General features: G+C 41.4%; 1 protein-coding gene across 1 annotated transcript; it reads left to right on the forward strand.

The window, feature by feature from the left end:
- Positions 1-138: 138 nt before the first annotated feature.
- Positions 139-22,894, forward strand: EXD1 (exonuclease 3'-5' domain containing 1). The gene is made up of 11 exons (XM_082318765.1): positions 139-300; positions 791-859; positions 1,895-1,946; positions 3,513-3,643; positions 4,920-4,987; positions 6,243-6,329; positions 7,449-7,553; positions 7,679-7,759; positions 11,891-12,034; positions 14,896-15,087; positions 22,406-22,894. The coding sequence occupies exons 1-11, from the start codon at positions 174-176 to the stop codon at positions 22,736-22,738; spliced, it is 1,389 nt and encodes a 462-aa protein (XP_082174891.1). The 5' UTR covers positions 139-173; the 3' UTR covers positions 22,739-22,894.
- Positions 22,895-24,126: the final 1,232 nt, after the last annotated feature.

Consider the following 24,126-nt stretch of genomic DNA (forward strand, 5'->3'; position numbering starts at 1 on the left):
GGCGCTCGCTGCCCTCCGCGCGTGGCGGTAGGTTTCCCCGCCGCGATTGGGTGCAGGCTCCGGCGGTCCCGCCCCCGCGGGGTGGGCGGGGCCTCTCGGCGTCCCGCCGCAGCCCCGCGTCGCTGTGTGCCGCTGGCGTCCCGCCGGGGCAGCCCCGTCCCCGCCGCCGCCCCATGGCCCTCAGCAGCGAGCGCTTCGGTGCCCTTCTGGGGAGAACCGTTAAAGTCACCTTAAAATGCGGCGTCTTCCAGGGGGTGCTGCAGCACGTGAACCCCGACCGGAGCCTCCTCCTGCGGACAGGTGGGGGCCCTGCGCCGCCTCAGCGCCTGCGAGGGGAGCGGGAGGGGCGCAGGCGAGCCCCGCGCTGTGAGACCGGTGGCTGAGGCGGGGGCGCCTGGCTCCGCCGTGGGCGCCGTGTCACGGGTGGCGTGGGCAGTCTCCCACCCCGAGCCTGCCCGCTGCGCCCCACGCGTGCTTCCCGGCAGGCAAAGCCGGCAGCGGGGGGAATGCCACAGGTACTCGGGGCAGAAGTTAGCAGCACCTGCCTGTGCTCAGCGGTGAGGCTGTGTAGGTGTAGCAGCCCTGAGTTGGTGCACAGTCATCTCATGGAAAGCCTCTTCTCAGAGTGAAAGAATAAATAACCCATTGCTTGATTCCCCCCCCCCCTCCCCCCCCCCCCCAGTTAATAGTGCTACCCGGTCCTATGGTCTTGCTTTGTTCTGAAAATAATAAGTTTTTACCCCAAACAGTGGAACTTGGTGTATGTCTGTATTTTTTCCCCTCATTTCAGTGAAGAACTTGGAAACTGGCAGAAGCAGTCCAGGAGTAAAGATGTTTTTCGGCCATGAAATAGTCAATGGTGAGGCTTTTCTTACTGCGTTTTGGGGTACAGGGATCATGCCCACTCTTAGTTCAGGATTTTAAATCCATTTTTTGGTCACTCTGCTGAATTCTTCAGTTGCACATCTTTCTTCTAAAATCGGTAGGAATCAGAATGTATAAATCACACAACTTTTGTTCCCCAATTATCTATCAGTGAAATAATTATTCCCCGCTTTGTGAAGGTCTTGTGACTGTAATGCATTAAAGCTCATTAGTTAAATAATGAATAAAGTCCAATAAGACTGGTAATGAAAGTAACCACTCCAAAGGTAATCAGTTGAGATAAGTGTGCGCCCTGTTTACGTCCTGAAGGCAAGTTACATTCACTGTATATGTTCTTAGATGTGCAAGACTTTCACTAATGGACTCTGCTGGGAATTTAAATTGTTTAAAGTTCTAGTTAACTTGGTTTTGCTTTTACTCTTGCACAGGCAAAAGCATCTCTATTAAATGGTCTCTTTAGCTGAGCCTCTTTCTGTGATTCACTAGTGATAAGAATATGGGATTATTTAAGAAAAACATTTGTAGCGTATAAAGGTCCTGTGCTTTTCTCTTGGGGGATCTGCTTTGCTTCGGGGACAAAGAGCACAGTGTTGAGGAGGAAATAGCTAGAAGGCAGCTATTGGACTTATCAAGTGACTAATTGACTCCATTCTGCCTTTTTCCTTGCACCTGCTTTATTGTATATGTAATAGTCTGTAAAGTAATTAGTTGTAGTTTGATACTGACTTTGGTTTTGGTGAGATGCTAAGCCATTAGTCTTGTTTAAATGCTGGAGTTCTGAAATGCACCTTATCTAGGCTACCGATGTAAATTATTTTATATAGATTTGTACATCAGAGTGAATTTAAAATTATTTAAACTATGCTTTGGGTTAAATTTTTTCTTTTGCATGTATGGCCATATCCTATGGTAGTTATTATCAGTTATGATTCTCCTTTTTTTGGGAGATAACAAGTGTCAAAATGTTGCTTGTCAGCACTAGAGTATAAATTGTTCGCTTCTGTTGCAGTGGAATTGCTGGACGAACCAGATTCAGGGAAGGGAACAGCAATGCTCTCTGAGTATGTTGAGATGTTTCCTTCCTTTCACGGTAGGAGAAGGGGTGGGATGTGCTTGCGAGGGGAGCCACCACTTACATTTAGTATAACACTGAGTTCAGACTCAGCTGCGCCAAGTTTGTATTTCTCTGCTCTAAAGAGGTGAACAAGTTGGTGAGTGGAAGACCTCCACTGTGTAAAAGGTTCTTTCAAGCTATTGCTTACAATCAGTTTCTCTCTCTTGCTTTTTTCTTGTCTTTCTTTCTTTTTTTTTTTTTTTTTTTTTTAAATTTCTTCCCACTAGTGTTCCTAGGTAGAAGAATTTGCTTGGTTTGCTTCCTTGTCAGCTTGTGGTTTCAGGGAGGATTTCCCATGAGCATTTCTTCTGTGGTGGAACAGTTCCACTACCATTGCACAGGGAAGGTTAGGTTTATACAGATGCTCTCAAAGCATATATAAATGTGACTTTGGGAAGCTGGTAAAAATATGTTTCAAACTCCTGCAGACCCACGTGCCTAGATGGCTTTGCTTTGAGTCTCCTCCCAACACCACATTTGAATAGTTTATTCTTCCTCTTAAGAGAAGTAGGAATGAAGTGCTGTCTACTGAATAGTCCTTAAAATACAGTTAAAAAGCACGTAGAATTGTGATTAGCAGCAGTCTTCTTGCTTGCTGCTGTCTTTTTTTTTTCTTCCTGTTAAGTAAGCCTACATTCACACATACTTGAATGTGCTCACCTCGATAGCAAATTCCTGTGTTAATCCTTTAAATATACAATTTCAGATACAAGATTCTTCAGCTACATCTAAAGGCTGATCAGAAACTTTTTTTGATGTTTTATTCTATTGAGATAGAGGAGTACATGATTGGAGCTCTATAATCATAGTGGGATGGTTTTATATCAATATAAGGAAATTTATACTAATAAATCATATTTCCCAGTGAAGTATTCTTGACCTCAGACTGTCCTGTCATAGAAATTAAGCATCTTATATGTGACATCTTTCAGTTAGGTGAATGTTTACTATTTTTTTTTGGTCCTGAGATGCTACCATTTTATATGATTTAATAACTTCCATTTAATTACAGTAAAGTTTCAGTGCATATAACTGTTTTATGTATTGGTGAACTTGTAAAATTGCCCTCCAATTACAGTAGCTAACTAATGCATCAAATATTATTGATTCAGTGTGAAGACTTACAGATATTTAAATTGCTTGGTTCTTGGGCTCAGGTCAGGTACTTCATTCTTTATACTTTGAACTCTTTCCTCCCTTGAAACCATTGCTGACCTTTGCAGTGAACAACCATTCAGGTTCTGCTTTCAACTTTTACTTTCAGAATAAATGTGAAATTTTATCTGAAATAAAGGCCCTTTTGTGCAAAATAAGCTTATTGTTGGGTAGCTTCAAGATCTTCTTTAAGAACCATGCACATTGGATTGGGAGGTTGCTTCACATGCAGCAGTTCATTGTCTGGATGCAGGTAGATGGCATTTGATGAAATAATTTTCTTTAATAAAATGTCCATGCTGGTAGAATGTGTAATGTTTTGACTTTTGTGCTACGTATGGTTGCCTTGCTCGTGCAGGTGCACTTCAGCTGTTGAAGGGAACAAACAAGCAGACACAGGACCAGCAGACTGTAGCTCACGGAGTTCTCCTTGTGTTTCCTTAGAGAGCCAGCTCAGAGCCTCAAATGGCTTAAAATACTCCTTCTCAGGTAATGTGGATATTAGTCAGGTAACGTGGATATTAGTCAAGCAATGTAGTTAGCTTGTCTTTGTCAGCCAACATCTTTCCCAGAGGCTGTAAGTTCTTGGTTTGCCTGTATCAGAACAGGATGTACTCTGAAGGAACAATGGTCACAGAAAGACAGGTACAGAGCTCATTATCTGCAGACATGCTCTTTGCCTGCAGATACGTTTACAACATCAGAAGGAAACCCATCTGCTTTCCAGAATGTTTATCCCGTAGATCTCATCAACTGTAAAAGTGGCTGAGCGGCACAACTGATCTTTTGGATAAATTAAAGTGCTTCAGCCAGTGAGCATTCCTTTCTGGTGATTGCTTTAATCTTATACTTGTTCCTGAAATGTATGTGGCATAGATAACCCAAAGCTCAATAAGACTCTTTGGTTCTGTGCTGGCTGTCATGTGTTTGCAACGATTTGGTTGTGTGGGTCCTGCTGTATACACATACGCAGGTACAGATCCAAAATGTGATCAGCTTGTTCTGTTCTCGTAGAGCTGTGACAAGAGTGCAAGACCTGTATAGGCTAAAGGAAGGTTAGCTGCATTTACCTGGGTAGCAGGGGAGAAAATGAGCAAGGGTTGATGTGATCTGGGAGAGCCTTTAAAAATTTGGTTTTATGATCCTTCAATTGACTGTTATTTTACAGTTTAGAAGATTGTCCTTGTGTTGTCATAGATGCATATTATTAATATTTTCACCTTGCCTAAAGAGAAGGGAGAATCTTTAAAAGAACCCTTCTTTGCCTGTTCGTTAGACATTGTTAAGCAGGTGTTAAAAATATTAAAATCTGGCTTAAATTCTCTTTGTCCCCTTGATCACTTAGTTGTCTGTGTTCTGTGGTGTCACTGTCTGTTAGTTTTGTCTTTGTTACAATACTTTTCTTTCCCTGGGCAAACCTGGGAATTAGAGTCCTTTTTTTTTTTTTTTTTAACGGATGTAATTTTTTAAACTGAAACTTTTTTGTTTCCTTTATGCATCATAATGACAAAAAGTAACGCTGCAACTCACTTTTAAACAGCCAGTTTTTCTGTCAAAAAACAGAATTTTGGCTCATCCTCTGGACTGTACGCATCTGAATCAGACAGTTCAGTAATCTGTTTGGCTGTGTACAGGAAGTAGAGAGGGAAGAACTGAACAGCTAAACCAGAAAAGTAGAGTGATTATACAACTAAAATACATACTTTGTACAAAGTTTATTGAAGTATAGGCAGCGTCTAATGATTTTTTTCTTTCTTCTCTTTAGAGAAGAAAGAAGAAGAGAATGTGGAATACACAGTTGTTGATTGTTTCCAGCAGAAATTTGGCCCAGCAGTAAGTACAATGAACGCTCTTGTGCTGCGTATAAGACTTCTAAGCCTGTTCCGTTCTAATTGTCAGTAGATCCGTTAGGTGGCAGGATTGTGAGCCCTGCTTCATGACGTCTTATACTGGCAATCACTTCTGGAGACTGTAGTGACATTTGAGTAATAGGCAGTAACTGGCTTCTTTAAGTCAAGTAGAAATGGTATCTCTAGTGGCATCAAAGTATATTTAAAATATGCATACGTGCAGGGAAAGAGTGCAGTGCACGTGAGTTTGCAGTGGGTGGATGTGAATCTGCATCAGTGTGTGTTGGTTGCTGTTTTCAGACTCTGTATCCCCAGTACCTGAGGTGAAGGGTCAGTATTACTATTTAGTGAACAATTATTTTGTTTAGGAAGGGAACAACATGAGGATTTGTTGGCATTTGGAGAGGGAATTGATTGTGTTGCTTTTGTAGGTGTCTGGAACTCCAGACATGCCTGGACCTTTTCCTCTTAAATCATGTATAACAACATAAGTGGACTTGGTAGAAAGGCTTTGTTTCAGAACTCAGAGCCAATGATGGATTTATTATTAAATTTCATAGCATTTTTTTTAGATTCTGAATTAGACCAGCAATACTATAGGTCCTTCATGCCATTTTGTCTTGCAGTAACATCAGTTGTGATTTGGGCTTTTATTATGGTAAATCTATTGCATATACAGAGGAAAAAGCTTTTTGCCCACAGGAAGAGATTTCCCTGCTTACAGAGGAATCTAACTGTTGCTTGAAAAAGAAGATGGCTTTTTTATTTCTGTTTATGCCTTCTACTCTTGAGTTACATGTGCACTACGGGTTGCTTTATCTTAATTGTCTGAAAACTTTTCGTGTCTGTGAGAGTTCTTTTATACCTTAGAAAATGAGTTCTTCTTTCTTAACTGAAAGGAACATCTTCTTTATGTGATGTTAAGGAAGTTCCTAAAACCTACTTAGGAGAGTTTCTTGGGAGGAGATCAGGGCGTCTGTATTCTTTAGTTATCCATAATCTCTGCTAAATCTGTCATTGATGTTTCTAGTTGCAGAATTTCCAGCTGTCTTATCTGTAACTGGACTGATACCATGCCTGTTTCTCTTGCATCACTATATACCTGAGATTCATTGTGGTTTTGATCTGTATTTACATTTTTAAATATGGATCATGACCAGAAAAATCACAGTTTACTATTTGTCCCTCTGCCTATCATTCTCTGGCACTATTTATTTTATCCCTATTTTTTTCATTAGGTGCTGCACCTAAAACAGCAGTGCGTTCTCAGTGTAGCAGGAGAAGGTGTTAATTTGTGTCGTCACGGAAAACTCTCATGGCTTGAGGTAAGAGGCAGATATTTCCCCAAATGTGCCACTAAACAGAGGCATAACTGAGAAACATTTGGGGATTAGCCTGTGTTTAAGACTTACTCATGTAACTGTTTTGGTAAGAGATACGATGTTCTTCAAGACAGATCAGGTATTTCGTAAAAGACCTGTTATGGAAAGAATTATGCCATTATAAGGCAATATAATAATTACTTAACTTGTATGTACTATATACATTTGTATATAACAATGTAACATATTTGTTTTGCCATCTTTATATACTTGTATACAGGTAGAGGTATTACACTAGTACAGCTGTTACCTATTGAAAAACTGCAAGGCCTAACCACAATGCCAATATAATTGAAGGAGTAAAATCCATCTAAAGATGATACAGTATCTTAATTAGCTGTGATATTATCAACATCTGAAAAGGAAGGGACAGAAAGGAGAATAGCTTAATATGTTAGCTCAAAATCGTCTTAGTTTATTTTTCAATTGGTTTAAAAGTGAGCGTGCTTATCCGAAGCAAAAACTCGTGTGGGAGTTCATGCTTCAAACTTAACTTGTTTATGCAGAAGTAAGTGTCCGCAAAATGTTTGCTTTGGTATGGCTAAATTGCTTTTAAATAATGGCTTTTGTTAAACCATTATCAATTTGAACATAGGCAAAACCTAAATTTTATATCCTGTTTGAAATGCTAGGATGGAAAACAATGTCCTTTATTTCTTTGGTAGTGGTCTTTGACAATGAAAGGAATGTCTTGGGCACAAGAGTTTTGTTGGAAGTGGTTCTTTAAAAATGTCATCATAATAGCTGTAGGAATTTATTTTAAGTACTGTGCATAGGGTTTGCTCTTGATATATCTCAAAATGATGCATATAACTGTATAGTAGACTACTGGGTCACTCTTTCTAATTATTGTGTGAGTCTCTGAGCATCTCTGGAAAAAACAAGACTTGTTTATGGATTTTTTTTTTTTTTTTTTTTTTTTTATGGAACCTGCTTTCCCCAACATAAGCCTGTACATAGGAGATTATGGCTTGTGGGCAAGCCACAATGCATTCTCTCCTACTTTCAAATCCTTTGTTCTTCTGTCCCTCACTCATTTTCTCTGCAACTGAATTTGTTTAGATAGCAACAAAGAGCCGTATTTTTCTATTTGATATCTTCCTTCTGGGACCTCAGGCTTTCAAAAATGGATTACAAATGGTGCTGGAAGACAAAAACATCTTGAAGGTAAGGGTACAGGGTGTGTGAGGACATGTGTGGTGGCAGAGGCCATATACACATATAATGATCTAGCTGCACCAAAAAACTTGCAGTTGGACACAAGTTTGTCTGACAGCTCTTTCTTGCTTCAGGTCATGCATGATTGCCGCTGGATCTCAGACTGCCTCTTTCACCAGTACGGTGTCCTTCTCTCCAATGTCTTTGATACACAGGTACCCTTCAAATATTGTGGTTGGGAACAAAAGTTTCAAGAGAAACTTCAGCCTTGTTCAGGGCACTCTCTCAGAGAAGGTTTAACATTAGTAGAATGTGGCAGTTGTTGAACCATGTAAATGTAGCATTTTTGTTCTAGCTAAAACGAGCCAGCAGGCAAGGCTGACTGTTATTTGGAGTCTTGTGTAGACTCATTTTAAAAGGCAGTTAATATCTAATATTAGCAGCAAGTTTTAATGTGTTTTTTTTAAGATGTATTAACTGGTCTTGATCAAACTTGGCACAACCTGAGGCTACCGTGACTTAAAGGAGAGCCAAGTCAGCTTGTGCTTTATATTCTTTGTTACTCTTTCTGCCTGTTTCACAAGTGTAGAAACAGATTGAGGCTACAGGTATCCAGCACTGGGAAGCACCCGCTAATAAAAGCAGTGGTGGAACTGAGAGAACAGGCCAGGTTACCACAGAAATCTGTTTTTGCTGGTGCTGGCCCTGGTAGTTGTGGTAGTTAATGTTGTGTGACTAACAGGAGAACTGGAGCCTTTCAAGAGCAAAGAAAATAACATAATGGCTGTGATCTTTCATAATGGGCATGGATGTTATGCATAGTTACATATGACTTGTCCTTGCCTATATACTGACTTTTCATGTCATATCTATGACTGCCTATAGTGATGCTTTAAAGCCCTAATCTGGGCTAAGTAGTAAGCTTTATACAGCAGAGGTTTCTCTCAGTCCATTTCTCTCAGTCCCAGTCAGTAGTTTGGCCTTTTGTCCCTAAAAATTATGTTATTCCATTACAGGTCAAATATCAGTCAGTGTCAGTGTTAAGTCTTGACTGCATGAAAAAGGTAGGGGTGAAAATTCCCATCAGTGCTCCCAACTGTACTCGCTAGAACATGTAACTGATACAGTGGAAATAACTAACCAGAACTGTCCACCCTAGGGTCTGAGGTACACAGAATTGCACTCATTGTTCTGTTGTCTTGGTATGAGCTGACATGCATGCTTTTCTTGCAGTGATAGATCTCTAGGCTTAGATTCAATTACTCTGATTCATTGGCCTGAATCGTACTTCTAATGTGAGTAAGCTAGTGAAGTAGTCTGCTTTTGGCTACCGTGCAGTGTACCTGATATTGTGGCATTAAGCCATTAAGCTGTCTTGTCTTCTACTCTGTGCTACTGAAGCAAATAACTGGGAGATACCTCTGAGCAAACTCTCATAGATGCTTTTTGTGAAGCACTTCTTAGAGACAGCTTCTCGGTGTTGTTAAAATTGGAACAGGCTGTGCGCGCAAGTGAGACTCTGCTTAAAAAACACAGCAATGGAATGAAGAACTCTGGGTTAGATGGGATCCCGTCTGCATAATTTGAAAGTCTTATTTATCCCTGGTTTTGGCCAGTTGCTGCAACTATTTATTCCTTGCAATAAGTAGCCTAATGTAATTAACACAATATGTAGAGGGTGGCAGTGAAAAGTTTCTGATGTTCACTGACTGTCTTCCCCACTGATGTTCTCATATTACTTAAGCATCACCTGTTGAAGTAACTTTTAATGATAATGTTTGTGGAAGTCTGATACTGCTGTTTCACATTTGACTGCCTTGGTGTGTGTGCATATCCCTCTTGGGCTATAGCAGCCTAAAAAGCTGCATAGTGAGCAGACAACTGGCTGTTGTGAGTGCTTACATCCCTAACATTGCCTTCTGGGACACTTCAACGCTGCATCATGAGGCTAGAGCATTCTCACACTCTGAGTTCCATGTCTGTTGTAAAATGTTGTTGGTTGCCTATCTGTGTACTACCAAAAGAAATAATACAATTCTTCCTAGAGGTGTGTGCTGAAAGAATAAAGAAAATTTGACAGCTTGAGACTTTCCATAAGACAGAGGTCCATGCAAGGTTTAATCATAATATGTACAAGTAAAGAAGTCACTGTTGCTGTCTGGTTCCACAGATCAATGCACATACACTACTCTTTAGCGTGTGATAGTTTTTCTGCTCTTGAATCCAAGCCATTAGCATGCAATGACTTTGGACAAAGATTTTCACAGTAAAAGGTAAAACATTGTTTCCATTGTGGGCAAGGTAATTCTATAACCTTGTTCATTCAGATTAGACTTTTTATGAATATTGATTGCAAAGACGCTTTCATTTTTGTTTAAATATTTAAGTCTTTTTCTCTCCTTGTTTGGAAAGCATTGAAATTTTTTACTAGAAACCCTCTCTCTAACTATCTAGAAGACTGGAATATATTTCCATAGATTTGAACATCATCTTTGTTTTGACTTTGAGTAAAAGTAACTTATGGCTTGAGAAGGTCTTTCCTGAGGTTCCTCTTCATCTGCGTTTGGCCACTGAGAGCAAAAAGCCAGAGAAGGTTTTAGCGGTCAGAAGTACAATACAGAGGACTGTTCAGTAATGAATGACGGAAACTTCCTCTTTACCTGGGGATTTGTGCTTACAATCCAGTGAAGGTCAGCTTCACCTGGGTCTTCTCCATTTTCTTCTCTTCAGTGAACTCATCAGTTTGCATTGTTGCAGTTCCTTTCTCCAGGTATGCTTCCTGCCACTTTTCAGCTAGTGGTTGTAGATTTCTTTGACCTGCAGCAATGTAGTCGGCCTAGCAGAAATATAGGCAGTCGGAGATTCTCTGTCCTACCACAGAGCATAGGAGGTCTCACATTTCTTTCCTTAGTCCAAGATTGCTTGTTCTACTTGTGGTGCTCTAATGTTCTGCATTTTCTTCATAATACCTTCATACAATCTTTTATTCCTTGGAAATTCAGTAAATGGATTGGCTTAGCACTTTCTTCTGGTAGGCTTAGCAAACACATGGCTTCTCTCCCAGAGAAGGCAGCAGTTAGCTATTTAGATGATGCCTTAGAGGCAGCTGTATTCATTAATAAATCATACCAGCTTGTTTGCCTTTGCTATTGGACGGGAAGAGATTATCCCTGCCCCCCCGCCCCCCCCCCAAGGACTTTATAGATAAGTTAGGAATGCAGGTTTGGTCTTGAAATTTACCCTCTCTATCAGAGGCCAGAAGAGGTCAGTTACAATTCTGTGGTCACTATTGCAGGGGCTGAACTGGTGCTGCCAAGCACAATGTGGTCTGGTCTAGGTAGCACATGGGCAGCGTGTGGTAGAACAGCTCGAACAGCGGCTTCAGCTGTAACCCTTGCAGTAAAACTGGGCTGCCCTGTGAGCTCATGGGTTTTGTTGGTGGGATTGTGGATGCTTGTGTTGAGTGTTGGCTTAAGGTTTCTCAGGAGAGAGTAGTAAGGAGAAAAGGGCTATGAGAGGTCAGTGGGGGTTTCAGGGAACGAGAGTGGGAATCTGGGCTTCTGAGTAGCAGAGGAAGTCTGAAGGGCAGGTTGTTTTAATGACAGATAGCTCAGTCTCAGATTTTGAGCGTGGACACAGGCTTTTTTTTTTTTTTTTCCCCTCTCCATTCCCCAGGTGAGCAGACTCTCTTCCAGGCTTCCCTTTTCCATTGTCTTCTCTCTGTACCTGCTGCAACAGTCCCACTCACCTTTGTGTTCCCTGGTTAGGGACAAGAGTCAGGGCTGTTCCTGCTCTCGTGCGAAAGGGTAAAAGGGATGAAACCAGGATACAAAACAAGCAAACACCATGCAATGCAGTTGCTGCTGGAGGTTGTTGTCTGCTTCCCTTCTGGCTCTGTACACTGTCAAAGATGAGTCTTACTGGCAAAATCAGGTTTTAGGCTTACATATTCTTTCACCATGTTTTCCTTACATTGCATCACTATTTCAGGTTTTAGATAAAAGGCAAAACCATAAGTATCCTCCAGAAGTATCAGGGTTTACTCTCTTCTGATACTGTTCCTAACCACCTGCTGTCTGGAGACAAGACTACTGGGCTAGAAAGAGCCTTAGACTAATACAGCATGTAACTTAGATGTAAGTCATTCTTAAAACTTAATTTAGCCTTTTGTGTGACTTAACAGCTTTAAGGAGTCAGATTACTAGCTCTGCAACTGTATGCAGTCAAAATGAGGATTAATTTGTTGGCAGCATACTTCTAACATGCATCCCCGCTGTCAAACCTCCACATTCTTTGCCTTGGGTTAACGAATGCTGGTCATGGCATATTGATCCCTTCCATCACAGGTTGCTGATGCTCTGCAGTTCTCAATGGCAACAGGCGGCTTCCTTCCGCACCGTGTCTGCACGTTACAGGAGTGTTTGATGCAGCACTTGAAGATACCTTCCAAATGGGATGCCATCATGAAGTGCAGGCAGCAGATGGCTTCAGTGAGTGATTCAGTGAGGCACCTTCTGAAGACTCAGTTGTGAGCTGTGCTTTGCCCCTCTTGCGATGTTTTTTTTTTGTCAGTTTTCTTAAGAGCATGGCACTATGCAGTGGTCAAATTGCTGTAGTTAAGGACATTTTGTAACACTGACTCGGGAGACAGATGCAAGCTTTAGTTGGCATCAGTGCTCATGCTGGTATTTCCTAATAGCTCATTTGAAATTGAGGTTTTGAAGAACCATAAAGGTTGTACAATAGAGGATATATATAACTCGGGTAAAAAATGTTCTGGATATCTTAATATATTTGCCTAATTTTGAAACCCAGTTCCAACAGAACAAGTTGGTTAAAATGAATCCTGGGTCAAGTAGGGAAAGAGGAAACTTTTATTGCCAGCACTATTAGAATGAAAAAATGAGAGTAGTGATTTTTTTCCTTGCTTGTGCAGTTCAGCAGAATTTGCCAAATCATTATTCTCTATTGTCCTTGGTTTTGTTAATCTTTCAGATGGGGACAAGCAAAACTTAATGGGCCAGGAGCTCCTAAGATTTTGGGAACATAAGCTTGATAAATAGAACAGAACAGAATAGACTATTTCAGTTGGAAGGGACCTACAACAATCATCTAGTCCAACTGCCTGACCAATTCAGGGCTGACCAAAAGTTAAAGCATGGTATTAAGGGCATTGTCCAAATGCCTCTTAAACACTGACAGGCTTGGGGCATCGACCACCTCTCTAGGAAGCCGGTTCCAGTGTTTGACCACCCCCTCGGTAAAGAAATGTTTCCTAATGTCCAGTCTAAACCTCCCCTGGTGCAGCCTTGAGCCATTCCCATGTGTCCTATCACTGGATCCCAGGGAGAAGGGATCAGCACCTCCCTCTCTACTTCCCCTCCTCAGGAGGCTGTAGAGAGCAATGAGGTTGCCCCTCAGCCTCTTTTTCTCCAAACTAGACAAGCCCAAAGTCCTCAGCCGCTCCTCATAGGGCATTCCTTCTGGCCCTGTCACCAGCTTTGTTGCCCTCCTCTGGACGCACTCAAGGACCTTCACATCCTTCTTAAATTGTGGGGCCCAGAACTGCACACAGTACACAAGGTGAGGCCGCACCAAAGCTGAATACAGCAGGATAATCGCCTCTTTTGACCGTCTGGTTATGCTGTGTTTGATGCACCCCAGGATGTGGTTTGCCCTCTTGGCTGCCAGGGTGCACTGCTGACTCACACTGAGCCTGCTGTCAACCAGCACCCCCAGATCCCTTTCTGCAGGGCTGCTCTCCAGCCACTCCTCTCCCAATTTATACTTGTGCCTGGCGTTACTCCGTCCTAGGTGCAGAATGTGGCATTTGGACTTGTTAAATTTTGTCCCATTAATCATAGCCCAATGCTCCAGTCTATCTAGATCCGTCTGCAAGGCCTTTTTTCCCTCAAGAGAGTCAACAGCACCTCCCAGTTTGGTATCATCAGCAAGCTTGCTAATGGTGCATTCAACTCCTGCATCCAGATGTTGATAAATATATTGAACAGAACTGGCTCTAGAATTGAACCCTGAGGAACACCACTGGTGACCTGTCGCCAGCCAGATATAGCCTCATTCACTACAACCCTTTGAGCCATGCCCTTCAGCCAGTTCTTCACCCGGCGCATCGTGAACCCGCTCATCCCACAACTGGACAACTTGTCCAGAAGGATGCTGTGAAGGACAGTATCAAAAGCCTTACTAAAATCCAGAAAAACTACATCCACTGCCTTCTCTTCACCTGCCAGGCAGGTGACCTTATCATAGAAGGATATCAAATTAGTTAAACAGTATATAAATATGCTTGTGCCAGTTGTGGCATCTTTTTGCTGGGTTTTTAATCACCTGACCTTGCATTTTCAGGGCGGCGGGGGGGGGGACGGGGATGACAGGGACTTCCAAAGAAGCTATTAAATATGGGAACTAGATACTTAATGAGACCTCACTATATAGGCAGGATTTCTTTACTGAAGAGGAACAATCTCCTTCCTACGAGAGCATTTTTTCTCCCTTCATACTAGTCTTGTAACTTGCTGAGTGAATCTGAGTGGTTTTGCACTGCCTGTTCATAGTCTTAAAACCTTTCTCGAAAGCCTGGATTAAATGTTATTTGATATTGCTATAATAGCTACTCAGTGAAACCTCTAATTTGAATACAGCTTTATTTCTATATAAGTTTTGGAATTCTAATACTGTCTCTCAAAATTTCAATTTAAAGAATTTTGTATGGCAAATCACAAAAAATGACAACATGCTTTCCTTTGTTTACCAAACCAAATCTTCCTATTGGTCTGATGACTAAAAGTGGAAAATGACTTTGTAATATGTATGTAGTAAGTATACCAGTGTAAGCCAGTCTGTAGTAACAGTTTTGTTCAGAGTATCATGGTCACGCTGCTTAGCTGGGGCTTATTTTCATGTTCTTCTGGTTCCAGTTGTGATGGCTGAAGATGTTACTATCCCCAGCTGCTTCCCTGGCTCCCTTGATGGGAGGTTTTTTTTTCCCTTTAGATCTTTCAGCTCAGCTCTTAGGAATACAACCTAGTTTCAGAAACGGGTGAGAGAGAACGTAGTATTAAATGCTGGAATAGGTCGGTGTTGGTTTTTGGGTTGGGTTTGGTTTGGTTTGGTTTTTTTTGAGAAGCAATCCCTCCTCCCAAAACTCCCTTTTCTCTAACATCCACAGGCTTGTGCACAGATGGCCTTAGAAGCTGCAAGCATTCAGTAGCACTGAAAATAGAGATCAGCATCAGGAGATATGTTGTAAACTGCAGAAGAATGTGATGAAAAGCTTTGTTATAATTTTTGCTACTTAAATAACCATTTTCATTTGCATTGGGATACACAGGAGAATCCCGACATGTGGTTCTTGAGACCCTTTCCAGCTTCTCTGCTTAAAGCACTTGCTCTGAAGGCTATGTACCTTCTGCTGCTTCACTCATCTCTAATGGATAATTTGATGTCTGACCTAACAGCTGTAGTACATGATTATTTAAATGCTTATCGGACCGAGTCTGGAGATCACCTGGGGAGCAGGAAGGTAGGTATGTCTTTGCTTGTGATGTGATCTGAGGCTCTGAGGGATAAACTCTGCAGGACCTAGCTACAGCAGCTTCCTTTTCTGCAACTGTACACCCTACTTTATGCCACATACCTTGTTTCCTGCGTGCAGCAGCAGAAGTGATGGTGTCTGTATCTACCTAGCTGCATTTCACGTTAGTCCATTAGCACAAATCCACCTCAAGTTAGTATTGTACATGGTGAGCTGCAGCTGCTGAGGTGTGGGCACAGGCACATGTGCCTTCTCTTCACTCTGATCTGAGACTGAGAACTGTGGGCTCAGTAGGGGCTGTGTATGTGCGAGGGCATGAAGAGGGACAGGCAGTTGTGAAGTGTTGGTACCTGGCGCTGCCAGAGTTGCTTTGTTTTGGTAAGAGCATTTCGTCCCCAAATTTTGTTCTGTTTTTCTCCTGTTCTGTCATCTTTAGTGCTGAGCTGTTTTTCATATTCTGGCTGTTTCTGAGAAGTGTTGTCTCTTGTTGGCCAAAGATTTTTATTTCTGTAAAAGCATCTCTCAGTTATCTTGTCTTCCTACTTTATTCTTACTTGTGTTATCTGAAAAAAAAAAAAAAAAAAGTCAAGTAACAGTTTGCATCTTTGGTTACATAGAACCAGTAGTATTGCATGCCCAGATACCTTGTATGGTGGACACTTCTGTAATTGCTTGTTAATTTTTAAAGCAGGGGGGAAACAATTTTGGTTAAGGAGTTTGACTTCCTGCACTAATGGAAAGAACAGGTCCATGCAAACCAAAGAAGCAGCGGTATTGGTGTGGTCTTTTTCTGTCTTCTCAACTGAGTAATCTTAGGAGAGCTTGCAATAACTATGTAAGATATTGCTGGTGTTAAATTCGGGTGAAAAGTGAATGGTCAAACATCCTCATTCATCACAAAGAGACTGAACTAACATCATTAAATCCTGTTACCACCTCATTTTTGCAGATGTAAATGTCTTGAAATATTTATTAGGAAAAGAGAATGCGGGTCCATCCTCATGGAGGAAATTGGTATTTTCTTTGCCCTGATTTAACAAAGCACTCAAGCATGGACTTGAATCCTTTGGGAATTACTTAAGGGCTCAGAGCAGTAAATCCCATTATTGAGGATTTAGGAGGAGATTAGTTTAGATAACCACAAGAGGTCATAGTTGTTTCACAGAGGGAAGAGGTCATATCTGAAAACCTTTCTTTTTAGAGGAGAGCTGCCAAAAAAAGAAAGTTGTTCATAGTTCATGGAAAAAAATGAGCTTGACATCTGAATTTCCAATGTGAAATGCATGCAAAAGTAGGCATGACACATGAGAAAAGAACAGTTTGTTAAAGTGAAAAGAGTACAAATTCTGTTTTGCATTGGGCTATTTGTTTGTAGAATTTTTTTTAAATGGTACTCAGGTTGCTGAAGCCAATCCTTTTGTAAATCCATTTATTCCATAAGATTAGCCAAGGAATTAATCTGATCCTGAGCATTTCAACTGGCATTTTGAAGATCTATTTAATATCACATCTGATAATCATACTTCTTGCAGTTGCTTTAGAAATCTTGTAGTACGGATAGTAAAAGTAGCCTTTTTCACCATCATTTCACTGTTAATCATTTTCTGTTGTTTCTATGTCTTGCGAGAAGATCACACAAATGAAAGTCTCTTCTACTTTATTTAAAATCTGCTTGCAAGACATATTTAAACTCCAAATATGGAATTTGGTTTAGTTAAATGTGGTTTGTTGCTTCAGTTTCTTCACTAAGTAAACAAAGTTAACTTTAAGGGAATCCTTTGCAAGTTGATGAGTTCAGCTAAATCTGTTTTAAGGGGGAGGGGGTGGGGGGCGGAGAGGGGAAAAAAAAACACAACCCTTTGTGCAACTTCTAGGTTTTCTGGCTAAGTCTGTATTAATTCCCTGAATCAAAAAGCCTTTCTTCAGATCTGATTCTCAGAATGAAGTAATAGTCAAGATATTTACCCCTCCCCCATATTTATTCTAGTGCTTTTTCATGGATGTTTAGAAGTAAAGGTTATCCATCACTAAGGTCTGTGTTATGCCTTCTGTGCACTTTGTGGAGCTACAGTTGAAAGATACCTGGAAAATGGTTTTACTGGACTATTTTACTTTTTACACTGACCAGTTACAATTTACACTTGTGCTCCACCTTGGACCCTTGGTGAACAGCAGTCTGGTACAATGAGCTTGACTTCATTTTGGAGCCAGTCTCCAACAACAGCAACACTGGAGTCCCTGTGTGTGATGACTCTGTTCCCCAGACACGATCTGGTGCAGTTCCAACACTACTTCAGCAGAAGTAATGGATCTCCTTGGATTCTGAAGTAAATACCCATGCCAGGGAAACAGTTTGGAAACCTGAAATATGTTATCTACTATGCTCTCTCCATGCTGGAGAACTGGAAGAGAGGCCTCTGTTGCTGAAGCAGGACTGCAGCAAAGCCAAAGACAATAAATGCTGCAGGGCCATAAAGATATCTTGCACTACTTCAGCTTCCAAATTGGAAGGTGGATGTAATTCTTGAGTGAACAGGAACCATCTGTGTTACATCAAGCCTTTACTTGAAAGTTGTGGGAGTGAAAGCCACTAGGCAAGAGAGTCTCCAAGTTACCATGGCCTCTTTGATTTACAAGCACTTGGAGAAGATGACCAGATCCAGAAACTGGCTGATTTCCATCATCCAGATAAGGAATCCTCTTCTGGGCCCTTCTTGTTCTGTTTCAGTTCTTGAATTGTGCCCTCTGAACAGAACCATCAGGTCTTCAGCCTTTTGACAAAGGGAAAGTTAGTTATGTAGACGTGCCTTCTGTTGTGCCTCTGGGCTACAGAGGTGTTTGAGTACGTCATACCTGACTAGAGCAGTGAACAGAGCCATGCTTCCCTGGCCTGCTCTTGTTTCCTCTGATCTTACTGAGTGCCGTCGTGTCACACACAAGAATGCTTTTTTTCCTTCTCCCATTCCCCCAAACTTATGACACTCCCATGGAAACTATACTTGCAAAACAAGTACACAGCCACAGACACAGTTTCAATCGTGAGACTTCATTAAAAATGAAGTACTGAAGCTGGATGGAATCCATAGCCACATTCCTTCCCACCTCTAGCTGTCACATGTTGAATCTCAGCTCCTGGATCAGGGTTTACAACATTGAACTTCAGCTTGCACTAGCATGATAGCATCCTCCTGATCTTTCCTGGGTCACCGCCACATCTGGAAGTTCATAATGCCAATGGCTTTTGTGTGTAATAACAGTATCAGGACATACTTGGTGAAAAAGATTCTTTGGTTTCCCAGTCTGAGGTTGCCTATGAATTGAATAATGCTGAAAAAGTGACCAATAAATGTTGAATAATGACTACCGGGGCAGTTACCTACTCTGTCCTTCTCTTGCCAAATCAGAGGGTTCAGCCTCTGGGGGCAGATCTGGACCAGACTCTGTGTTTTCTCCTCTTGGAAGCAGCATCAAGGAAAAGTGAATATGCGTAATCATGGAGTAAAAGCCAAGCCTGTTCGCTTGCCCTTATGGATCACTGCATCCACTGAGAGCTGAGGAAGGACAAGTGTGAATAAGGCTGATGAATGGAATTGTCACCACCCTTCCTTGGGGCTCTGTATGCCCAGTCTCTGCAGTCAGTTTTCCACGTGCATCTCTTGTTCCTCAGTGAGAAGTTTCTGTGTGCTCTAACAGGCCCCCCTTAGTGGCAGAATACAAGAATCACTTTCTGGCTAAATGCACAGCTCGTACAAGGGTCAGATCATCCTTGTGGCCTTCAACATATTCAGGAGTGCTTGATTTCAGACTTATGCATAATTGTATGTACCTGTGTCTAATTTTGCCTTGTTTCTTGAACATGCATGGCTGGGGGGGAGGAGGGGGTTATTCCAGCTTATTTCAACAGAAGCTTGTACTTTCCCTTTACTTAAGTTTTCACAAATAATTTGATGGGAACAAAGTCCTAGGTTGTCAGAGGCCATAGATAATCTGGTAGAAATGGAGATTAATGACAGTTTATTGCTTTCACAGCAATAAACTGGTAAGAGCAGAGCAAGCAACAGTTATGTATTTTGTGTAAACAGTATGTTTGAGTCTCTTTGACTTGGATATCATAATTCTCATGAGCAATTGCAGCAGTCACTGGTGGTAATCCTGGTTTCACCTGAGGTTTCAGCCATCTTTTCTTCCCCTTGGTCTTTCAGATGTTTTGCTGGAAATGGCAAAGAAACAAAGTCCTTAGGGTCAGCCAGTAGGCAGCCCTTCCAGCAAGACTTCCACCTTGCTTCTGGACAAACGCGTTCTTTTGTCATTTGGTAGTTATTTCAGCAGTAACAGAAGATGTACTGAGGAGCTGGCCCATGAGCTGGTACGCCAGGTGGGAGACATGCTGTCAGGGTGGCAGGATGCAACTCCATGGATTAGAGCTTCCTTCAGGAAAGGGTTGCGGAAAAGATGGGCATCATGCATCCTAGCAGCTGCTAGCAACAGTGAAGTATTGCCAGTGGTCCACAGCAGCCAAAAATGGCAATGCAGCACCCTTGTCGATGTAGTACTGGGAGAAGAGAATGAAGAGGAAAACGGAGAAAAAAGGGGGGGGAAAAAAAAAAAAAAAAAAGAAAGAAAAAGAAAGGTATCTCATTGATCCTGACAGTTGTGAAAATGTATGTTGACACTTTCTGTGGTTTCTTGTGTCATCACCTGCGAGTAGTAGTTGAGTCTTCTCAATAGTGGACACTCCTTCCTAAGCAACTGACTTTTTAGCCACAAACCAGATGCAAAACAGTAACTTCTGGTCCCCAGCGCTTCATTATCAAAGCTCTCAGCTTCCCTCTTCAGCGTTTTTCTCAAACTGATAATCTTCCTTACTGCTGAGGAGAGACCTCAACACAAACTTCCCACCCTGAAGGTCTCTGCAGTTTCCTGCATTTTCAGCATAACTGTCTGCCAGGAGTAATTGTTCTTCTTGTGGATGCAGACATCAAGTAAAATGGCTTTCTGTGCCCCTGCAGCTCTGTCACTAGAAAAGAGCTAGTAAAGGAGCTACATGTGCTACATTTCTAACTCTCCTTGTAGATTCATACTGTGTGTTGTTAAGTATTTGGAAATGCAGCTGCGTTCTGATGTTTAGGACTTAGATTCAAAGAAGCGAACGCAGCCTGGGAACCCGTCAGTGTAAAGAAGCAAATGTGCTCCTAGAAGTGCAGTGCTTTCTTGTTTAAGTGGTGATAGTTCACAAGCAGAGCCCTGGTACCATAGGGGAGTTGCACGCGCCTGTGCAGCAGAGTGGATTTCCCAATGCGCTTAAGGTAAAGCTGCAGTAGATAAGGGGCAGTGCAGTGTATAATACCAGATAACACATTCATGACACATGATGGCATAAACTCTGTTCTCTGTTTAAATATAATTGCATGCCTGAGCCAGAAGTTTTCCTAATTGTCAGATGAGTTGGGACTGCACACAATGCATATTAATTGTTATGAACATACAGCCTGAATTTCCATGCAACTTGGCTTTAAGTGGTTTAGGGCGTGGATTACCTCTCACTGTAGGATGCTGCAGGAGTTAGGAAGCTGGATGTAAATTCTTCTGGTTAAACAGAACGGAAGGTGGGGTGTTTTCAAGTAAGTGCTTGCTCTGCTTTTTTCTGTAATCCCTGCTGAATTATTTAGCCTTTCTCTGGATCCGTGCAGACTTCTAGATGGAGGTTTTGTGAGACATGGCTTCCTTTTACAAAAGCTGTGGTAACTTCTCCAGTGCATCACATCTGTATATCCACTCATTCTGTTCTTAGTGTTTCTACCAGTATGCTCATACAGACATCTGACTTACCAGCATGTTGCTTCCTATATCTTTCCCAGGACCTTCTCTAAACATTTACCATCTTCCAATCCTTGGGTATCAAGGCAGGTTTTAAGCAAGATACTATAGTTACTAGTTCAGTTTTTTCATCTTCCACTGTTCAGGAATTTTGGGTGAAATCCACCTTGCTGTTTGTATTTCAAGTATCAGTATTAAGTATTTATGGGACAATCTAAAACAGATTCTGAGTACATAAAGAATGTTTTTGGTATGGGAATCTCCACATTTTTTTTTATGCTGAATGTAGAAGAGAAAAAATGTTGTTTTTTTACTGTGCTGCTTTTGTATTCTGATCATCACTTGGCCCTGCAGCATGGTTGACATTTTCTGCTCCTCTCATGTTTAAAGAAATTGTTTTATTAGTTCTGTTATATTTTTGTTAAATATTAATAAAATTATTCTGGCCTGCCCTTTGATTCTTTCTGTAACTTCATCCTTACCATTTTCTTCACGTGGATGTGGCTTTGCTTTCCCGAAGGATGCTTACTTCATAGTCTCCATTCCCCTGACCTGCAGTCCTGCCAGTTTCCTTTCACTCTTTCTGTAGTCTTTTGCTGTTAGGTAATGTTTACTCTATGCTGCTTGTACGTTGTCCTGAAGTTGTCTCCATACTACCTGCTAGGATTGAATTTGCTTGGCTGCCTCTTACTACTTTTTAATCAAGCTTCCTTATTTGTGTAATTCCCCTTTCTACAGCTGAATGCAACTGTCGGGTTTTTTTGTTGTTGTCTTTCCTACAAAGATGGTGAGCATTGCAGTCCTGGTTAAGGGACTAATACTACATTCAAGATCCTAATACATTCAAGATCCTTGAATGTAGTATTTTGAACAGTGTCCCGTGCACTGCTCGGGACCAAATCAAGCAGTGTATCTCCTTTCATGTACTTACTAGACAGCTGTTTCATTGAGTTGTTAACTGTCTTGGCTTTTTCCACATAAGTGTTTTTTTGGGTTGGGTTTTTTGTTTGTTTGTTTGTTTGTTTTTTTACCCATAGGATAGAATACCATGGTTTTAAATGAAAAGCCTGGGAAAGCTGCCTTTGCAGTGGCTCCTACAAGCAAACATGAACTGGTTATGCCTCTTTTGGGGGTTTACAACAACTTCATAGTGCAAATGGTTTTCCAGGACACATCTAAATCCCGTATGTGAAGTATTACTTAAATCTTTAAGATCTTCATAATAAAGGAGTAAACAATAAATGCAAGTCTAATATTTTTCCCTTTGGGTTGCCTTTAAAAGAAGGGGGGGGGGGGGCTTTTTTCCCCCTGAGGTATTGTTTGTGTAAGCCGGTAGTTGATCCGTTCCACAGATCTGATGAGATGATTGTTCTGTTCCATTGGCTAATTATGGAGGGAGCTCTTATCTGGTACTAACAGAAGTAGAGCATGTGTATGCATGTGTATTGATTTGATTTCTTTTCTGTTTCTTTTCTTTTTTCCTTATCAGCCCACCTGCATGGAGCTGCCAGAGGAGCTGCGTCAGCTGGCACGGATCCAGAAGCTACGAAGGGAGAAAGCAATAAAAGACTACAGAATGAATGAGGATGGTCTTTTGATCAGACCAGCCATGGAATCAAAAGAGAGAAACGATCCACAGAAGGATGGAGACGACAGAGATGACAGGGATTGCTTTCCCACAAGTAAAGCGGTGTCTCAAATTACATCCCTCTACAATCAGGATGTACGTTGTCAAGAAAAGCTTGAAAATCAAAATCAAGTAGTAAATCTGTGGAAGAACCTTAAACTGACGTCAGGCTGGCTGTATGACTCTGATTTCTGATACCGGTGACTTGATGAGCTTAGACTGGGTATTTGAAGACATCCAGATGAAGAAAGGGGCTATTCCCTGTTCTTCTCATGATCTATTTTTGAGATCCATTTTTTTCAAGAGCTATTTTTGATTTTTAAAACAGTGACTTCTGTTTTTCTTGCATTGTTATCAGACCGATGTCTTAAATTGTATTGGTTCTTTTGTTACCTGTTGCAGGTATGTAAAACTCTCATCCAATCCAGAAATGTAAACAGGGGAGCTTATAAGATGCCTGTTCATTGAGATTAGAAAGGGTTTGCTTGGAAAAATTAAAAAAACCCTTCTGACCAACTCATGTGGGCTTGGTTTATATACAGATAAGTCTCTTGGCATAGCTATACAACAGTCTTTCATAGGAGAGTGAAAAAGATCACACCCTAATGAACCACTATGCTGGCAAGAACAGCAAAGAGGTGTACTGATAAAAAGGACTTTTCTGCCAAGTTAGAGTTATTTTAGGCTAACCGAGAAAAGAAGCTTCCTGCTGAAGGTTGCACGCCACCGCTGTTTGTCAGCACTACTGTATCAAGCCTGTGTAGATAAGGCTGTGTAACACTCATGTGGTGTGTATATAGACAAGTGTATATAAAGGGGGGACAAAAGCAGTTAAATTCGTTTGAAAGATGTATAGCATTCCCTCCCAAGCAAAATAAGATATAAAGGCAAACCCAGTGTATTTCCAGTATACTTGCTTTGGCTGGTATTCACTAGAAGTAAAGCTCCTCCAAGTGATGGTACTATTCCACCACATGACAAAATTAATGCAGGCCATGCCTGAGTCTTGGAACAGGGCTTTTTTTGCATATCACTATATTTGACTTGTAAGCACAGGACTGTTGAAAATTCTTTGCCTTTGAAATTCTGAATTTATACACATTTATGTATTTAAATACATAAAAAATACTGCATGTTTTGCCATTCAAATGCTTCAGACAGGGTGGGGAACACCTTATTCAAGTGTAAGGAAGGTTTTGTTCTCAGGGTCGTGGCTCCGAGTATCGGTGAATGCTGATGAGCAACATGAGATGGGGAAGAACGGAAGAGGTAACGGTCGTGGTCCCAACCAGACTCCACTCCACAACCAGTCTGGGCATCGGGCTGCAAATGGTTTGATAGTGATGACGCCAGGTTGCAAGGGACGTGACATCTGCCTGTGAGTACGTACCAATACCTGTTGGAGCTGTTTTTCTTTGGAATTTGTAAATTGGTGTGACTAGATGCTTATGATGTATCTGTGCATTTCTTTTAAATATTGTTAGGGGAAATGTGTGTTGGTTTTGTTGGGGTTTTTTGTATTTTTTTTCCCTCTCCACAAAGAGTACTAGGCCAGCAGTACTTAAATAGGTCTCTCTGAAACT

Source organism: Platalea leucorodia (genome assembly GCF_965183815.1).
Source record: "Platalea leucorodia genome assembly, chromosome: 7".
Taxonomy (NCBI): Eukaryota; Metazoa; Chordata; class Aves; order Pelecaniformes; family Threskiornithidae; genus Platalea; species Platalea leucorodia.